Raw genomic sequence first — 15,379 nt, forward strand, 5'->3', positions numbered from 1 at the left:
ACATTGAAGAGACAGCCTCAGAAATTAGCTCCATTTATCCATTTATCCATTTATCCATTTATCCGACTCCCATTAACATTGATTAGGTTTTCACGTCTTAATTCAGTTTATTGTCATGTGCATATTAGTACAGAGTACCGCAGCAATGAAATACAATGTGCCTTGGCACCCTCTTAGCACTAGTCAATAAGTAACAATTATAAATAACATTTAAAACCATCCAAGCACAGTAAACATAGTAACTAAGCTCAGACCTGAGCCCTCCTTCCTGTTGTACTATCATTCAGCCTTATTACCTGCTGGGGCTAAAAGCTATCCCTGTAACGTGATGTGCGCGTTGGGATGCTCTGCAAATGTCTCCCTGATGGAAGGTGGGAGAAGAGATTGTGTGCAGGAGGACGAGAATCCTGCACAATACATCGCACGGTGCCTTCTCTGTGCTGCGTTTCCACTAAATGTTTTGGAGCGTTTCAAGTGGGACCCCCCGGTGATTTTAGATGCAGTTTTGACCACCTCTGTCAGAAGATTAAGGTCACGTGAAATGGAAAGGTAAAGACTTCTCAGCGTTCAATCGGACTGTAAACAACATGAATATTTCAACAGTGCGCTTAAGTGGTAAATAGCTTGTAAGAAACCTACCCCTGTATCCATTAGAACGTCTTTAACACAACACACTGCAACGCTCGTATAGGAGCTGTTAAAAGCTTCCAACATGCATCTTGAACACTACTTTGCGCTATTACTTTTGGCACTTTACATCCCACTCCATGTGTACTTGTCTTGATATTGTCTTATTTGTATATTATGAGGATATATATTGAAGTACTAGGAATATTGTACTGTTGTTTGTACTGTATTGTCTGTTTATGTGGCTGTATGTCTGTCAGGGAATCTAGTCCCTGTTTTCCACTGTGTTTTAGATCTGTTTTATTGGTCTGTTTTGATTATTAGTTGACCCCTTTCCCCTTTGTCCTCAATGTTTTTAGTCCATGTGTTGTATTCCCCTTCCATCTTAAGGACCACAATGGAAGCAAGCCTTTGGGCTTTATTGTGTTTTTATCCTTTTGAACACCTCTTGTTGATTGTTGTTCAATAAAGTTTTCATTCATTCATTCATTCATTCATATGTGATTATATGTATATTGTTGTCTATATTGTACAGTATGTGTCTATACTACTATTTATCTACTGAATGTTGACTACTACATGTCTATTTGCTGAATGTATAGAGAGTTAACACCTACCGAAGTCCAATTCCTTGTGTATGTAAGTATACTTGGCCAATAAAACTGATTCTGATTCTGAGCTGCACATAAACTATAACTACCCTCTTGAACTTCTTAGGCCCCAGATTTGTGTTTTTGACCGAACATGAAAAGAAATTATTACTCAAACATTTGATGGTTTAAAAATCGCTGCCATTTGGATTCTGGTGACATCAAACAGTGACAGAGAGACACCTGAAAAATGATTCATTAGTAACATATCAACAGTATACAGTAATAGTGGTGTCAACAATAATCGTTTCGGCGATTCATCGCAATGCGGGGCACGCACGATTCAGCATCGATGCGGCAAAGTGCCATAATCGATTATGTCGCTGTTTATTTTCTGGCCTTGAGTGGGCAATAAAGTTGTGAAGTTTCAATTACTTCTGTATCAAAGATACAGGAGAGTGATAATACACACATAGCAGCCAATAAAATCTGTTCAATATCAATATCTGACTGCTTGTATTGCCTCATGACTGATGAACAATGTGCCTGGTTGTGTGCAGTAGAATTTGGATGCATCGCATTGCATCGTAGAATCGAACTGAATCGAATCGTTACCTGGTTAATCGTAATCGAATCGAATTGTGAGGGCAGTGCCAATGCACACCCCTAAACAGTAAGCACCCATTATAGCACATGTGTCACACTCAAGGCCCGCGGGCCAAATATGGCCCCTTGCAGATTTAGACCCGGCCCCGTATATCAATTTGGGTTCACAATAAATGTTGGCCTGCCTAGTTATGCGCCAAAGCAAAAACACAGGAAAGTGTTTTTTAAAACTGCTATTACCTGACATTCAAAGCAGAATTTGGGCAGATTTGCCAACTCTGAGACTCAGAAATTCCCCCAGAAGAAGCAGAGAGAGAGTTTAATATTCAGGCTGTGAAATAGAACCAATACTTTTGTAAAGACTATGTATTCCTGAAAATGTCAGTCGACATTATACAATAAGAATAAAAATCTGTGTTAAAGTTTTCCCTCAGAGGTTTAACTATAAAATGAATGATAATGTCTGTGGTTCATAGTGGGAGTCGTAATATCGCTCCCCGAATACAACGCTGAGGTTAAGATGACATGAAGATACATTAATTAATCACATGTTATTACGCTGTGTTAAAAAGAAATTCCATGACTTTTCCAAAACTTTCTGGGTCTTTTTATGTTTCCAAAACCTTTCCAGGCCTGGAATTTGCGTTATTTAAATTCCATAACTTTTCCAGTTTTTTTTCTAAAACGTACAGTACAGGCCAAAAGTTTGGACACACCTTCTCATTCAATGTGTTTCCTTTTTATTTTCATGACTATTTACATTGTAGATTCTCACTGAAGGCATCAAAACTATGAATGAACACATATGGAATTATGTACTTAACAAAAAAGTGTGAAATAACTGAAAACATGTCTTATATTTTAGATTCTTCAAAGTAGCCACCCTTTGCTTTTTTTATTAATAAGGGAAATAATTCCACTAATTAACCCTGACAAAGCACACCTGTGAAGGTAAAACCATTTCAGGTGACTACCTCATGAAGCTCATTGAGAGAACACCAAGGGTTTGCAGAGTTATCAGAAAAAGCAAAGGGTGGCTACTTTGAAGAATCTAAAATATAAGACATGTTTTCAGTTATTTCACACTTTTTTGTTAAGTACATAATTCCATATGTGTTCATTCATAGTTTTGATGCCTTCAGTGAGAATCTACAATGTAAATAGTCATGAAAATAAAGAAACTCATTGAATGAGAAGGTGTGTCCAAACTTTTGGCCTGTACTGTGTTTCCCCTCAGCGTATCACAGACTGACCTGAGGTGTTCTTCGGAGAACCTTCTCTCAGCACCTCCAGCGCCAGGAAGCCGAAGGCATTGAGTCTGTAGTTGAAGCTGACGTAGACCATCTGCGTGTCGGCGGCGAGCTTCTCGGTGGGCGAGTAGCCGGGCTCGCCTCCACTGAGCATGTGCAGGTATCCTCCGTGGATCCAGACCATGACGGGCAGCTTGGCGTCCGGCTGCAGCGTTGGCGTCCACACGTTGACGAAGAGGCAGTCCTCCTGGCCCATCAGCCGCCCCGTGCTCGCCAGCGGACGCACCTGAGGGCACACGCTGCGGAAGCGCCCGGCGTCCGTCACCCCGCCCTTGCACAGCGGTTCGGCCGGGGGGGCCCAGCGCAGGCTGCCGATAGGTGGAGCCGCGTAGGGCATGCCCTTAAAGGAGTATGCGCCATTTTTCTGAGAAAGAAGGATTCAAAAGGGACTTTAAATTAAAGTGATGGTTCGGAGTAATTCACCCTAGGGTCCTTTGCACCATGACCTCGAGCCAAACACCCCCCCAGAAGCTTTTTTCACCTGGGTCTAACATTGGGAGAGTTAGTTAGAGTAGCGTTAGCCACTGAATAGCTTAGCGCGGGGCTAATGGACCCACATTTATCTCTTAAATGGCCCCGCTAATAATGCCCGAAATGATACCAAAGGTCTACACTAGTATATATAGGTTATGCTCTCATAAAACGATGGATTGGAAAGTTTGTAAGTACACCAGAAGTTTATGTAAATAACACTTGCCTGCTGGCTTCTGCTCTCTGCTGTTGTTGTTGCTGCTGCTGTGAGCCGACATAATATCAGCCGATATGGTCATTTTTTTAAAACACATCGGTATCGGTTCGATATTTTGCACACAGGTAAAGGTGCCCAATATCAGTCACTTCGGAAAAAAAAAAATCACAAAAAGTAAAAAAAAATTAAAATGCATTTTGGAAAATAGTTTTTTTTTTATATTTTTTAATGGTGTTTTTGATGTGTCAACATTGTTTTTTGTAAAATATATTTTGAAGACTGTACTCTCCCGAAAAAACAGCCACATAAGTAGTTTGTTGGGTTTCCAAATGTCTCCGGTTTAGGGGCTCGGAAACGCCAGAGCAGGGGGAATGAGAGGGGGGAAACGCCAGAGCAGGGGGAATGAGAGGGGGGAAACGCCAGAGCAGGGGGAATGAGAGGGGGGAAACGCCAGAGCAGGGGGAATGAGAGGGGAAATGTAGAGGTGTAAAGGTGCCCAATATCAGTCATTTCGGAAAATAAATCACAAAAGTAAAAAAAATTTAAAATGCGTTTTGGAAAATAGTTCTTTATTTGATAAAAAAGAATGGTTGTATGTGTTTTTTCACTATTGATTTATTTAACTTTCTCCCACTGCTTTTTAAGTTCAATAATTACATCTTTCCAGAAGTCAACGAGTAATCGTGTTAAATTATCGTGATTTCAATATTGACTGAAATAATCGTGATTATATTTTTTTCCATAATCGAGCATGCTACCAGCCCGTAATCTAACGCTACCCTGTGTCTTTAGCTGCATGTTACCAGCCCGTAATCTAACGCTACCCTGTGTCTTTAGCTGCATGCTACCAACTGGTAAGATAACGTTACCCTGTGTCTTTAGCTGCATGCTACCAGCCGGTAAGCTAATGCTACCCTGTGTCTTTAGCTGCATGCTACCAGCCGGTAAGCTAACGTTACCCTGTGTCTTTAGCTGCATGCTACCAGCCAGTAAGCTAACGCTACCCTGTGTCTTTAGCTGCATGCTACCAGCCCGTAATCTACGCTACCCTGTGTCTTTAGCTGCATGCTACCAGCCGGTAAGCTAACGTTACCCTGTGTCTTTAGCTGCATGCTACCAGCCAGTAAGCTAACGCTACCCTGTGTCTTTAGCTGCATGCTACCAGCCGGTAAGCTAACGCTACCCTGTGTCTTTAGCTGCATGCTACCAGCCGGTAAGCTAACGCTACCCTGTGTCTTTAGCTGCATGCTACCAGCCGGTAAGCTAACGTTACCCTGTGTCTTTAGCTGCATGCTACCAGCCGGTAAGCTAACGCTACCCTGTGTCTTTAGCTGCATGCTACCAGCCGGTAAGCTAACGCTACCCTGTGTCTTTAGCTGCATGCTACCAGCCGGTAAGCTAACGCTACCCTGTGTCTTTAGCTGCATGCTACCAGCCGGACGTGTGCCAGTAGGCGGAGTTGAAGAGAGAAAAAAAAAAAAAACACTGGGGTGTGTACCGATCCTACTTTTAAATTCAAAATCGTGACACCCCTATTACTAAAAAGACATAATTCCATACATCCATTGTATTTCATATTAACTTCTGCTACAAAAGTGATTAAATCTGTGCGATGGCTCGTGTTTGCTCCGTGGCGTCTGCTGGGGTTTGTATTAACGGTGGATCAAAGGTTATCATTACTGAGAGGAAGGATGGTCAAAGCTGTGAAGAAAAAAAAAAAACATCCAACCTTTCCTCTAAAAAGGAAACATCTTGAGGGAGTTAGAAGCAAATAAATGTAAAAGTGATGCATGAATCTGCTTTAAACTAATAATTACAGCAGATATTTCACGCTAAATTCTCCTCTTGGTGTTGAACCGAGCAGCTATAAAATATCACCAAATTATCGTCATGACAAGGTCCACTTTGTTATAATTTCTGCACAATAAAAAGGCCCTAATAATCACAGTTATGTCTTGTTAGAGAAGTGAAAGCCCAGGAGGGATGAGACAAGGAAGTACATTTGAGGCCATTGTATATAAAGTTCAGAGGATTGCAACATTTGTGATTGAAAACATTGGAAGTTTCATAAGAATAATTTAAGTTGAAAGAGGGAAGAGACAGACGAGATTTGAGTACACTGTGACTGGAAACATGAGGCTGGAAGAATTTTATATTTGTTATGGTGTTTTTGATGTGGAAACACTGTTTTTTTGTAAAATATATTTTGAAGACTGTACTCTCCCGAAAAAAACAGCCACATAAGTAGTTTGTTGGGTTTCCAAATGTCTCCGGTTTAGGGGCTCGGAAACGCCAGAGCAGGGGGAATGAGAGGGGAAACGCCAGAGCAGGGGGAATGGGGGGGGGAAACGCCAGAGCAGGGGGAATGAGAGGGGGAAACGTAGCAGAAGATATTTGTTTATAATTTAAAAACGTAGCAATGTAAATGTAGCCTGGAGCAGTGTTTCTCAAATGGGGGTACGTGTCCCCCTAGGGGTACTCTGGAGGACTGCAGGGGGTATGTGTCCTCCTAGGGGTACTCTGGAGGACTGCAGGGGGTATGTGTCCTCCTAGGGGTACTCTGGAGGACTGCAGGGGTATGTGTCCTCCGTAGGGGTACTCTGGAGGACTGCGGGGGAAACGTGTCCCCCTAGGGGTACTCTGGGAGGACTGCGGGGTGGCGTGTCCCCTTGGGGTACTCTGGAGGACTGCAGGGGGTATGTGTCCTCCCTAGGGGTACTCTGGAGGACTGCAGGGGGTAACGTGTCCCCCTAGGGGGTGTACTCTGGAGGACTGCAGGGGTAACGTGTCCCCCTAGGGGTACTCTGGAGGACTGCAGGGGGTATGTGTCCCCCTAGGGGTACTCTGGAGGACTGCAGGGGGTGCGTGAGATATTTAACTAAATGTTTGCTAGAGTTACAAGGCTGTTGTCTAGAACATTGTTCCTCTTTATGTAGAATTTTTTTTTTCCTACCAAAAATGTGACATTTGTGTCTCCTTCTTTGGACCCAAACTTACCTTCCTTTCTTCTACTGGTTTCTCACTTTTTTCTTCTTATGTCACTGTTTTTGAAGTTTTTGATACCTTTTTGACCTACGCTTGCCTTCCTTCCTTCGTTCTACCATCTTTTTCCAAGTTTTTGTCTTTTTTTACAGTTTTTGTCTCTTTTTCTCATTAGCAATTAAATGTTTTCCTTTCAGTTACAAGGCTGTTGGTTAGTAAATCTATCGCTGACAGCGCTGTACTGTTCCTCTTTATATACACTTTTTTTTTCTACCGAAAATGATTAGCGCTGGTCAGGGGGGGTACTTGGCTTAAAGGGATACGCCACCGTTTGTTGAAATAGTTCTTATCACGGTCTCCCCTGGCTGTAGATAGGTGGGCCAACGCATTTCTTGTCTCAGTGCAAGTAATCAGGTTGTTTTTTTTGTCTTTTGTCGGCTCACTTTTACTCACAACATGCTAACCGGCAACATAGGATTCCATTCACTATGCTAAGCTAACTAGCGGCGGCACTGCCGGTGTTGCACCGGACTTGTTTGTGATGCATGCACAAACAATGCGTTGGCCCACCTATCTACAGCTAGGGGAGACCCCACCTATCTACAGCTAGAGGAGACCCCACCTATCTACAGCTAGGGGAGACCCCACCTATCTACAGCTAGGGGAGACCCCACCTATCTCCAGCTAGAGGAGACCCCACCTATCTCCAGCTAGAGGAGACCCCACCTATCTACAGCTAGGAGCCCCACCTATCTACAGCTAGGGGAGACCCCACCTATCTCCAGCTAGAGGGGAGACCTCACCTATCTCCAGCTAGGGGAGACCCCACCTATCTACAGCTAGAGGAGACCTCACCTATCTACAGCTAGGGGAGACCCCACCTATCTACAGCTAGAGGAGACCTCACCTATCTACAGCTAGAGGAGACCCCACCTATCTACAGCTAGAGGAGACCCCACCTATCTCCAGCTAGAGGAGACCCCACCTATCTCCAGCTAGAGGAGACCCCACCTATCTACAGCTAGAGGAGACCCCACCTATCTACAGCTAGAGGAGACCCCACCTATCTACAGCTAGAGGAGACCTACCCTATCTCCAGCTAGGGAGACCCCACCTATCTACAGCTAGAGGAGACCCCACCTATCTACAGCTAGGGAGACCCCACCTATCTACAGCTAGAGGAGACCCCACCTATCTACAGCTAGAGGAGACCCCACCTATCTACAGCTAGAGGAGACCCCACCTATCTACAGCTAGAGGAGACCGGGATAAGCCCTATTTCAACAAACTGTGGCGTATCCCTTTAAAGAAACAATTCAAAAGGGGTACATTATTTGAAAAAACTTTGAGAACCACTGGCCTAGATCAATTAAAATGAAACCTGGAGTGCACGACTCAACTCACGTGGCGTCCCCTGAACGCGCCGCAGTGCGTGTTCACCTGGACGCTGCCCTGCGGCAGCGTCTGGGCCAGGTATCCCAGGTAGGTGGCGAGAGAGAGCAGGGCGAACACGGCCAGGCAGATGAGGAAGATGCAGCGCCGGGAGAGCACCAGCAGGGGGCTGATGTAGTGTCTGTGGCGCACGTACTGCACCTCCTCCCCCTCCTCCTCCTCCTGCACCAGGTAGCGGTACTCGGTCCTCTCCGGGACCTCGAACGCATCTTCATTCATCGTCGCTCTGGGACACAAAACAGAGAAGACTCAGGTCAGTTCTCCTCCAGTCCATATCCACGACGCTCCACTTCCAGGATTGTTCCAGTGCTGCCGGATGTCCTTCTTTCAGCAGGATGTTAACTCCCTCTGTCTGTGTGTGTGTGTGTGTGTGTGTGTGTGTGTGTGTGTGTGTGTGTGTGTGTGTGTGGTAGTAGTGTGTGTGTGTGTGTGTGTGTGTTATGATCAGAGTTGTTTGTGTGTGTGTTATGATCAGAGTTGTGTGTGTGTGTTTGTAGTGTGTGTGTGTGTGTGTTTGTGTGTTATGATCAGAGTTGTGTGTGTGTGTGTGTGTATGTGTGTGTGTTATGATTAGAGTTGTGTGTGTGTATGTTAGAGGTGTTGTGTGTGTTATGATTAGGTATTTGTGTGTGTGTTATGATTAGGTGTGTGTGTGTTATGATCAGAGTTGTGTGTGTGTGTGTCATGATCAGAGTTGTGTGTGTGTGTTATGATCAGAGTTGTGTGTGTGTGTGTGTGTGTTTGTGTTTATGATCAGAGTGTGTGTGTGTGTGTGTGTATGTGTGTGTGTTATGATTAGAGTTGTGTGTGTGTTATGATTAGAGCTGTGTGTGTGTGTGTGTGTGTGTTAGTATGTGTGTGTGTGTGTTATGATTAGGTGTGTGTGTGTGTTATGATCAGAGTTGTGTGTGTGTGTGTCATGATCAGAGTTGTGTGTGTGTGTTATGATCAGAGTTGTGTGTGTGTGTGTGTGTGTGTTATGATCAGAGTTGTGTGTGTGTTTTTTGTTATGATAGAGTTGTTGTGTGTGTTATGGTTTGTGGTTTGATTAGGTATGTTGTGTGTTGTTATGATTAGGTGTGTGTGTGTTTATGAATGTGGTGTTGTTCATAGAGTTTGTGTGTGTAGGTTTGTGTTGTGTGTTGTTATGATAGAGTTGTGTGTGTGTGTGTGTGTTTGTGTGTGTGTGTATTAAGTGGGTGTATGTTGTTGTGTGTGTGTGTTTAATGGTGTGTGGTTTGTATTGGTTGTGTGTGTGTTTGACAGAGTTTGTGTTGTGTGTTGTGTATGTGTTGTTTTTATGATAGTGTGTTGTTGTGTGTGTGTGGGTGTTATGATAGAGTTTGTGTGTGTGTGTGTGTGTTGTGTGTGTTATTTAGAGTTGTGTGTGTGTATGAGTGTGTGTGTGTGTGTTATGATGTTTGTTGTGTGTTATGAAGCTGTGTATGGGTTATGATTAGTTGTTGTGTGTGTATGTGTGTGTTTATGATTAATTGTGTGTGTGTGTTATGAAGGTTGTGTTGTGTGTGTGTGTGTGTTATGATAGAGTTTGTTGTGTGTGTTTATGATAGTTGTGTGTGTGTGTGTTATAAGGTTGTTGTGTGTTTTTGTTGTTGTGTGTTGATGTTGTTGTGGTGTGTGTGTGGTGTGTTGTGTGTGGTGTGTGTGTGTGTGTGTGTGTTTATCTTTAATATTCTCCTTCAGACAAACACATGAGAGACTCTCCAAACATTTAAAGACTAAACCGGCTCCAGAGGTCCTCTGGGGACCGACTACAGTCACTAGATCTGAGACTACACACACACACAACTCTGATCATCACACACACACACACACACACACACACACACACACACACACACACCTCTGATCATAACACCCACAACTCTGATCATAACACACACACACAACACTGATCATAACACACCCACACACACACACTAACTCTGATATAAACACACACCTCTGATCATAAACACACACACAAACACAACTCTGATCATAACACACACACACACAACTCTGATCATAACAAACACACACACAACTCTGATCATAACACACACAAACTATGATCACAACGCCACACACACAACACACAAACACAAAAACACACAAAACAACTCTGATCATAACACACACACACACACACACACATACACACACACACAACTCTGATCATAACACACACACAAACAAACACACACACACACACACGGAAACGTGGAACAATAAGCGGACATAATGTAGGCTAACAGAGCTTCAGTTTCCAGTTTTTGCACACGGACAGAAAGTGAAACACAGCCAGCAGCGTCCTCTGATTGTTATCATTTAAAATAAACAAATTAAATAAAATAGGATTTAAACTTCAGTCCCGGCGTGTCCGTCGGTCTCGTGCACATCAACTGAAAACTGTCCAATCAAACTAAATGAGCCACACTGAGTCCATGACAGGGAACAGCTGCTAAAAACTAACATCCTGGACCCTTTCTCTGTCCCAGTTGCCTGCCGTTTCCTGTCTCCGCGAGCTTCCTCTAACTCCACACGCTCTTCATTCACAAACTCTTCTTCAGATAACTGCACGACACGTTTAAAAAGTAACATTGCATGACTTACCATGTCCTGTAAACATACAACGCATTAAAGAGTAAACTCCTACAAACTGAAGAAGTTGACGCATTTATTTCTCCTCTGAGCGGAGCGCGCATGTCCTTAGAACTTTTTTTTAACAATTAAAGGGCCAGCACACAGAGCACTAAGACGGTTTATTTTGTCTCTCTCAGTGGTGCAGCAAGTATTCAGAGCAAGTAGCATTATGCCCCACTGTAAAAAATACTCTGTCAAAGTCCTGTGTTAAAAACCTTAGGCCTACTTCAGCAAAAGTACCAAAGTATCAGAATATAAATAAAGGCTTAGTTAAAGTACCAAAAGTATCAGAATATAAATATAGGCCTTAAAGTACCAAAAGTATCAAAATATAAATATAGGCCTACTTAAAGTACCAAAAGTATCAAAATATAAATATAGGCCTACTTAAAGTACCAAAAATATCAGAATATAAATATAGGCCTACTTAAAGTACCAAAAGTATCAAAATATAAATATAGGCCTACTTAAAGTACCAAAAGTATGAAAATATAAATATAGGCCTACTTAAAGTACCAAAAGTATCAGAATATAAATAAAGGCTTAGTTAAAGTACCAAAAGTATCAGAATATAAATATAGGCCTACTTAAAGTACCAAAGTATCAAAATATAAATATAGGCCTACTTAAAGTACCAAAAATATGAGAATATAAATATAGGCCTACTTAAAGTACCAAAAGTATCAAAATATAAATATAGGCCTACTTAAAGTACCACAAGTATCAGAATATAAATGGGCCCCTACTTAAAAGTACCACAAGTATCAGAATATAAATATGGCTCTACCTTAAAGTACCACACAGAATACAGAATATAAATATAGGCCTACTTAAAGTACCAAAAGTATCAAAATATAAATATAGGCCTACTTAAAGTACCAAAAGTATCAGAATATAAATATAGGCCTACTTAAAGTACCAAAAGTATCAGAATATAAATATAGGCCTACTTAAAGTACCAAAAGTATAAGAATATAAATATAGGCCTACTTAAAGTACCACAAGTATCAGAATATAAATATAGGCCTACTTAAAGTACCAAAAGTATCAGAATATAAATTAGCCTACTTAAAATTACCACAAGTTATCAGAATATAAATATAGGCCTACTTAAAGTACCAAAAGTATCAAAATATAAATGGTATAGCAAAAGTACCAAAAGTATCAGAATATAAATATAGGCCTACTTAAAGTACCACAAGTATCAGAATATAAATATAGGTCTACTTAAAGTACCACAAGTATCAAAATATAAATATAGGCCTACTTAAAGTACCACAAGTATCAGAATATAAATATAGGCCTACTTAAAGTACCACAAGTAGCAGAATATAAATATAGGCCTACTTAAAGTACCACAAATAGCAGAATATAAATATAGGCCTACTTAAAGTACCAAAAGTATCAGAATATAAATATAGGCCTACTTAAAGGTCCCATGACATGCTGCTCTTTGAATGCTTTTATATATATAGACCTAGTGGTCCCCTAATACTGTATCTGAAGTCTCTTTTATATAGACCTTAGTGGTCCCCTAATACTGTATCTGAAGTCTCTTTTAAATAGACCTTAGTGGTCCCCTAATACTGTATCTGAAGTCTCTTTTAAATAGACCTTAGTGGTCCCCTAATACTGTATCTGAAGTCTCTTTTATATAGACCTTAGTGGTCCCCTAATACTGTATCTGAAGTCTCTTTTATATAGACCTTAGTGGTCCCCTAATACTGTATCTTAAGTCTCTTTTATATTGGCCTTAGTGGTCCCCTAATACTGTATCTGAAGTCTCTTTTATATAGACCTTAGTGGTCCCCTAATACTGTATCTGAAGTCTCTTTTATATAGACCTTAGTGGTCCCCTAATACTGTATCTGAAGTCTCTTTTATATAGACCTTAGTGGTCCCCTAATACTGTATCTGAAGTCTCTTTTATATAGACCTTAGTGGTCCCCTAATACTGTATCTGAAGTCTCTTTTATATAGACCTTAGTGGTCCCCTAATACTGTATAGGGTGTGGCCTTGACCAACTGCCACTTTGCTCGTTTGAAAGCCATGATGTCTCTCTCTCTCTCATGGGGGAGCCAAATTCTCTGGGCGGGCAAAGCAGAGAAAGGGGAGGTAACCTTGCTCCTTATGACCTCATAAGGAGAAGATTCCTGATTGGTCCATCTGAGCTTTCATTTCCTCAAAGGCAGAGCAGGATACCCAGGGCTCGGTTTACACCTATCACCATTTCTAGCCACTGGGGGACCATAGGCAGGCTGGGGGAACTCATATTAATGTTAAAAAGTGAAATTTTCATGCCATGGGACCTTTTATAAGACTTCTAATGGATAGTTGTGTTGCGTTCAACGAATTCAATTGCATAAAGATGGGCATCGGCCAGCTTTTGGACGTGCGGCATTTTTTCAAATGCAGCGCCGCCTTCCCGGGATGCTTTGCGTGCACGTTGAAGTCGCTTGACGTCACCCATAGGAACAGAGTAGAGCGCGGTTAAATGGATCTGTACCGTTACAGTGCAGATCCACCTGGCCGTGCAAACACTTCTGTCGCGCCGCGCCCCAGCCGGCCCAAAATCCAAAGTTCAGGAACAGGAGTCTTCTTCTTCTTCTTCTTCGCCCAGAAACAGAAAAAGGAGATTGAAAAGAGCAAGAGACCGGCTTCTTGTAGCGTGAAGGCTACCGTAGCTGTAATACCTACTTTGAACTTCAATGCTAGATGGGAGAAATTCCTACACATTGGTAGCCAGAAATCTAGATGCACCCTAGCGGCAGCAAAATAATTTTGCAGCCAGGGGGGGGGTCTAGCAACTCTCCGTTGGCTTGCGAGCTGGAAAAACCAAACTCTGGTCAGGCCAATCACATCGTGTATAGAGTCAGTGGGCGGGGCTTATGGCTGCTGCTGCTGCTGGTGAACAGCGGTCTTCTGGAAGACTTGGAGTTCAGCTTTTCTTTGAGAAAAGAACAAAGAACGGCACTGAAGTCATTCTTTAAAAAAGGAAGATGTGTTCAGAGTTTTGCAAAAGTTTAATCTATCAACTAGCTCCGCTACCTTCTTCGTTGCTCTGATTGGTTGGAGCGCTATCCTATTGCGTGCAGAGGGAATTTGAAAGACAACTGTTTATCCCACCCCTCGGATTGAGCCCTGACCAATGGGGAGTTCCCAGACCTCAACATCTGGATATGGGGGCTGGCTTGTCAGGCTAACACATTGGACCTTTAACATGATATTTATTTACAAGAAATATCAGATGCATCCTTTCATAACAGTAATTACCATCTGCTTCTAATGACAGATCTTTTTATTAAATCAACTCACCGATCCATCAACAAAGAATATCCTCTGTTTTGGAACTCTATTTAGTATTATCACAGTTTCATTAAAGGCAACGACAACAATTCAGCTCGATCCATTTAAATGAGGTGTTTTCTAACAGCTCGAGGTGTTTTCACATCTCATTTATCCAGAGATGTAAAGCGTCTTCTGGCTCATTACTCAATTATCCTGTCGTTTACCACCAATCAATGAGGAGCATCCATAATGAGCACTGGGACCTTCAGAGGTTGATACTGTCACCCGCAGACACACAGAAGCCACATTAGTCTAAATCAATGTGGATCGATGCCGAGGACCGCCTGCGTTATCACTCTTAGATGTTTTCAATAACTGTTGATGAGAGGGTCTGCCCATCAGCCATTTTTCCCATCGATCAGCGGTGTCTGTAACCAGTTCAACCACAAAGGGAATCAATCCTTTGGCTCGACTCATTCAATGCGAGTTGAACCACTTCAGTTCAAGCAGTAGCCTCATGTTGCGGAGTAAGCTCTGGCTACACCACAGATGCATTCTGGGATAGGAGAAAGAAAGAAAAAAGGCTTTGGGTTGTTCGCATTTCTTTAAACCATGTGTTTCTCAAATGGGGGTATGTGTACCTAGCCTGGGAAAACCCTGACCAACTTCTGGCAAATTTGAGATTTTCTCTGCAAGTCTGTCTGGCCAAGAGCCCATTCAAGCCCATTTCCAATTTTTCCAAATTGCTGCACCAATCACAAGCGTTGGTCTGATCTGATTGGTTGAAGGACTATCCATTGCGCCCAGAGGCATTTGAGCAGCGTCCGTTGGTGACGCCCCCTTTGGAAATGGGCTGTGAATGAAGCTCGCCCAGACCCACTCTCAGTTACAACTGAGAGTGGGTCTGGTGTCAACCAGGCTACTGTGTCCCCCTAGGGGTACTCTGGAGGACTGCAGGGGATACCTGTCCCCCTAGGGGTACTCTGGAGGACTGCAGGGGGTAACGTGGCCCCCTAGGGGTACTCTGGAGGACTGCAGGGGGTACCTGTCCCCCTAGGGGTACTCTGGAGGACTGCAGGGGGTACGTGTCCCCCTAGGGGTACTTTGGAGGACTGCAGGGGGTACGTGTCCCCCTAGGGGTACTCTGGAGGACTGCAGGGGGTAACGTGGCCCCCTAGGGGTACTCTGG

At 42.9% G+C, this 15,379-nt stretch overlaps 1 protein-coding gene across 1 annotated transcript in view; it reads right to left on the bottom strand.

The window, feature by feature from the left end:
• The window catches only part of si:ch211-71n6.4 (para-nitrobenzyl esterase), a 31,168-nt gene extending 20,187 nt beyond the window's left edge, over positions 1–10,981 (bottom strand). The window contains exons 1-3 of the mRNA XM_039795968.1: positions 10,872–10,981; positions 8,208–8,481; positions 3,077–3,497 (exon numbers count right to left, since the gene is read on the bottom strand). Of these exons, the coding sequence (XP_039651902.1) occupies positions 3,077–3,497; positions 8,208–8,474 (688 nt within the window). The 5' untranslated portion in view covers positions 8,475–8,481; positions 10,872–10,981. The remainder of the gene's footprint in view (positions 1–3,076; positions 3,498–8,207; positions 8,482–10,871) is intronic.
• Between the last annotated feature and the right edge of the window lie 4,398 nt (positions 10,982–15,379).

Source organism: Perca fluviatilis, chromosome 3, assembly GCF_010015445.1.
Source record: "Perca fluviatilis chromosome 3, GENO_Pfluv_1.0, whole genome shotgun sequence".
Taxonomy (NCBI): Eukaryota; Metazoa; Chordata; class Actinopteri; order Perciformes; family Percidae; genus Perca; species Perca fluviatilis.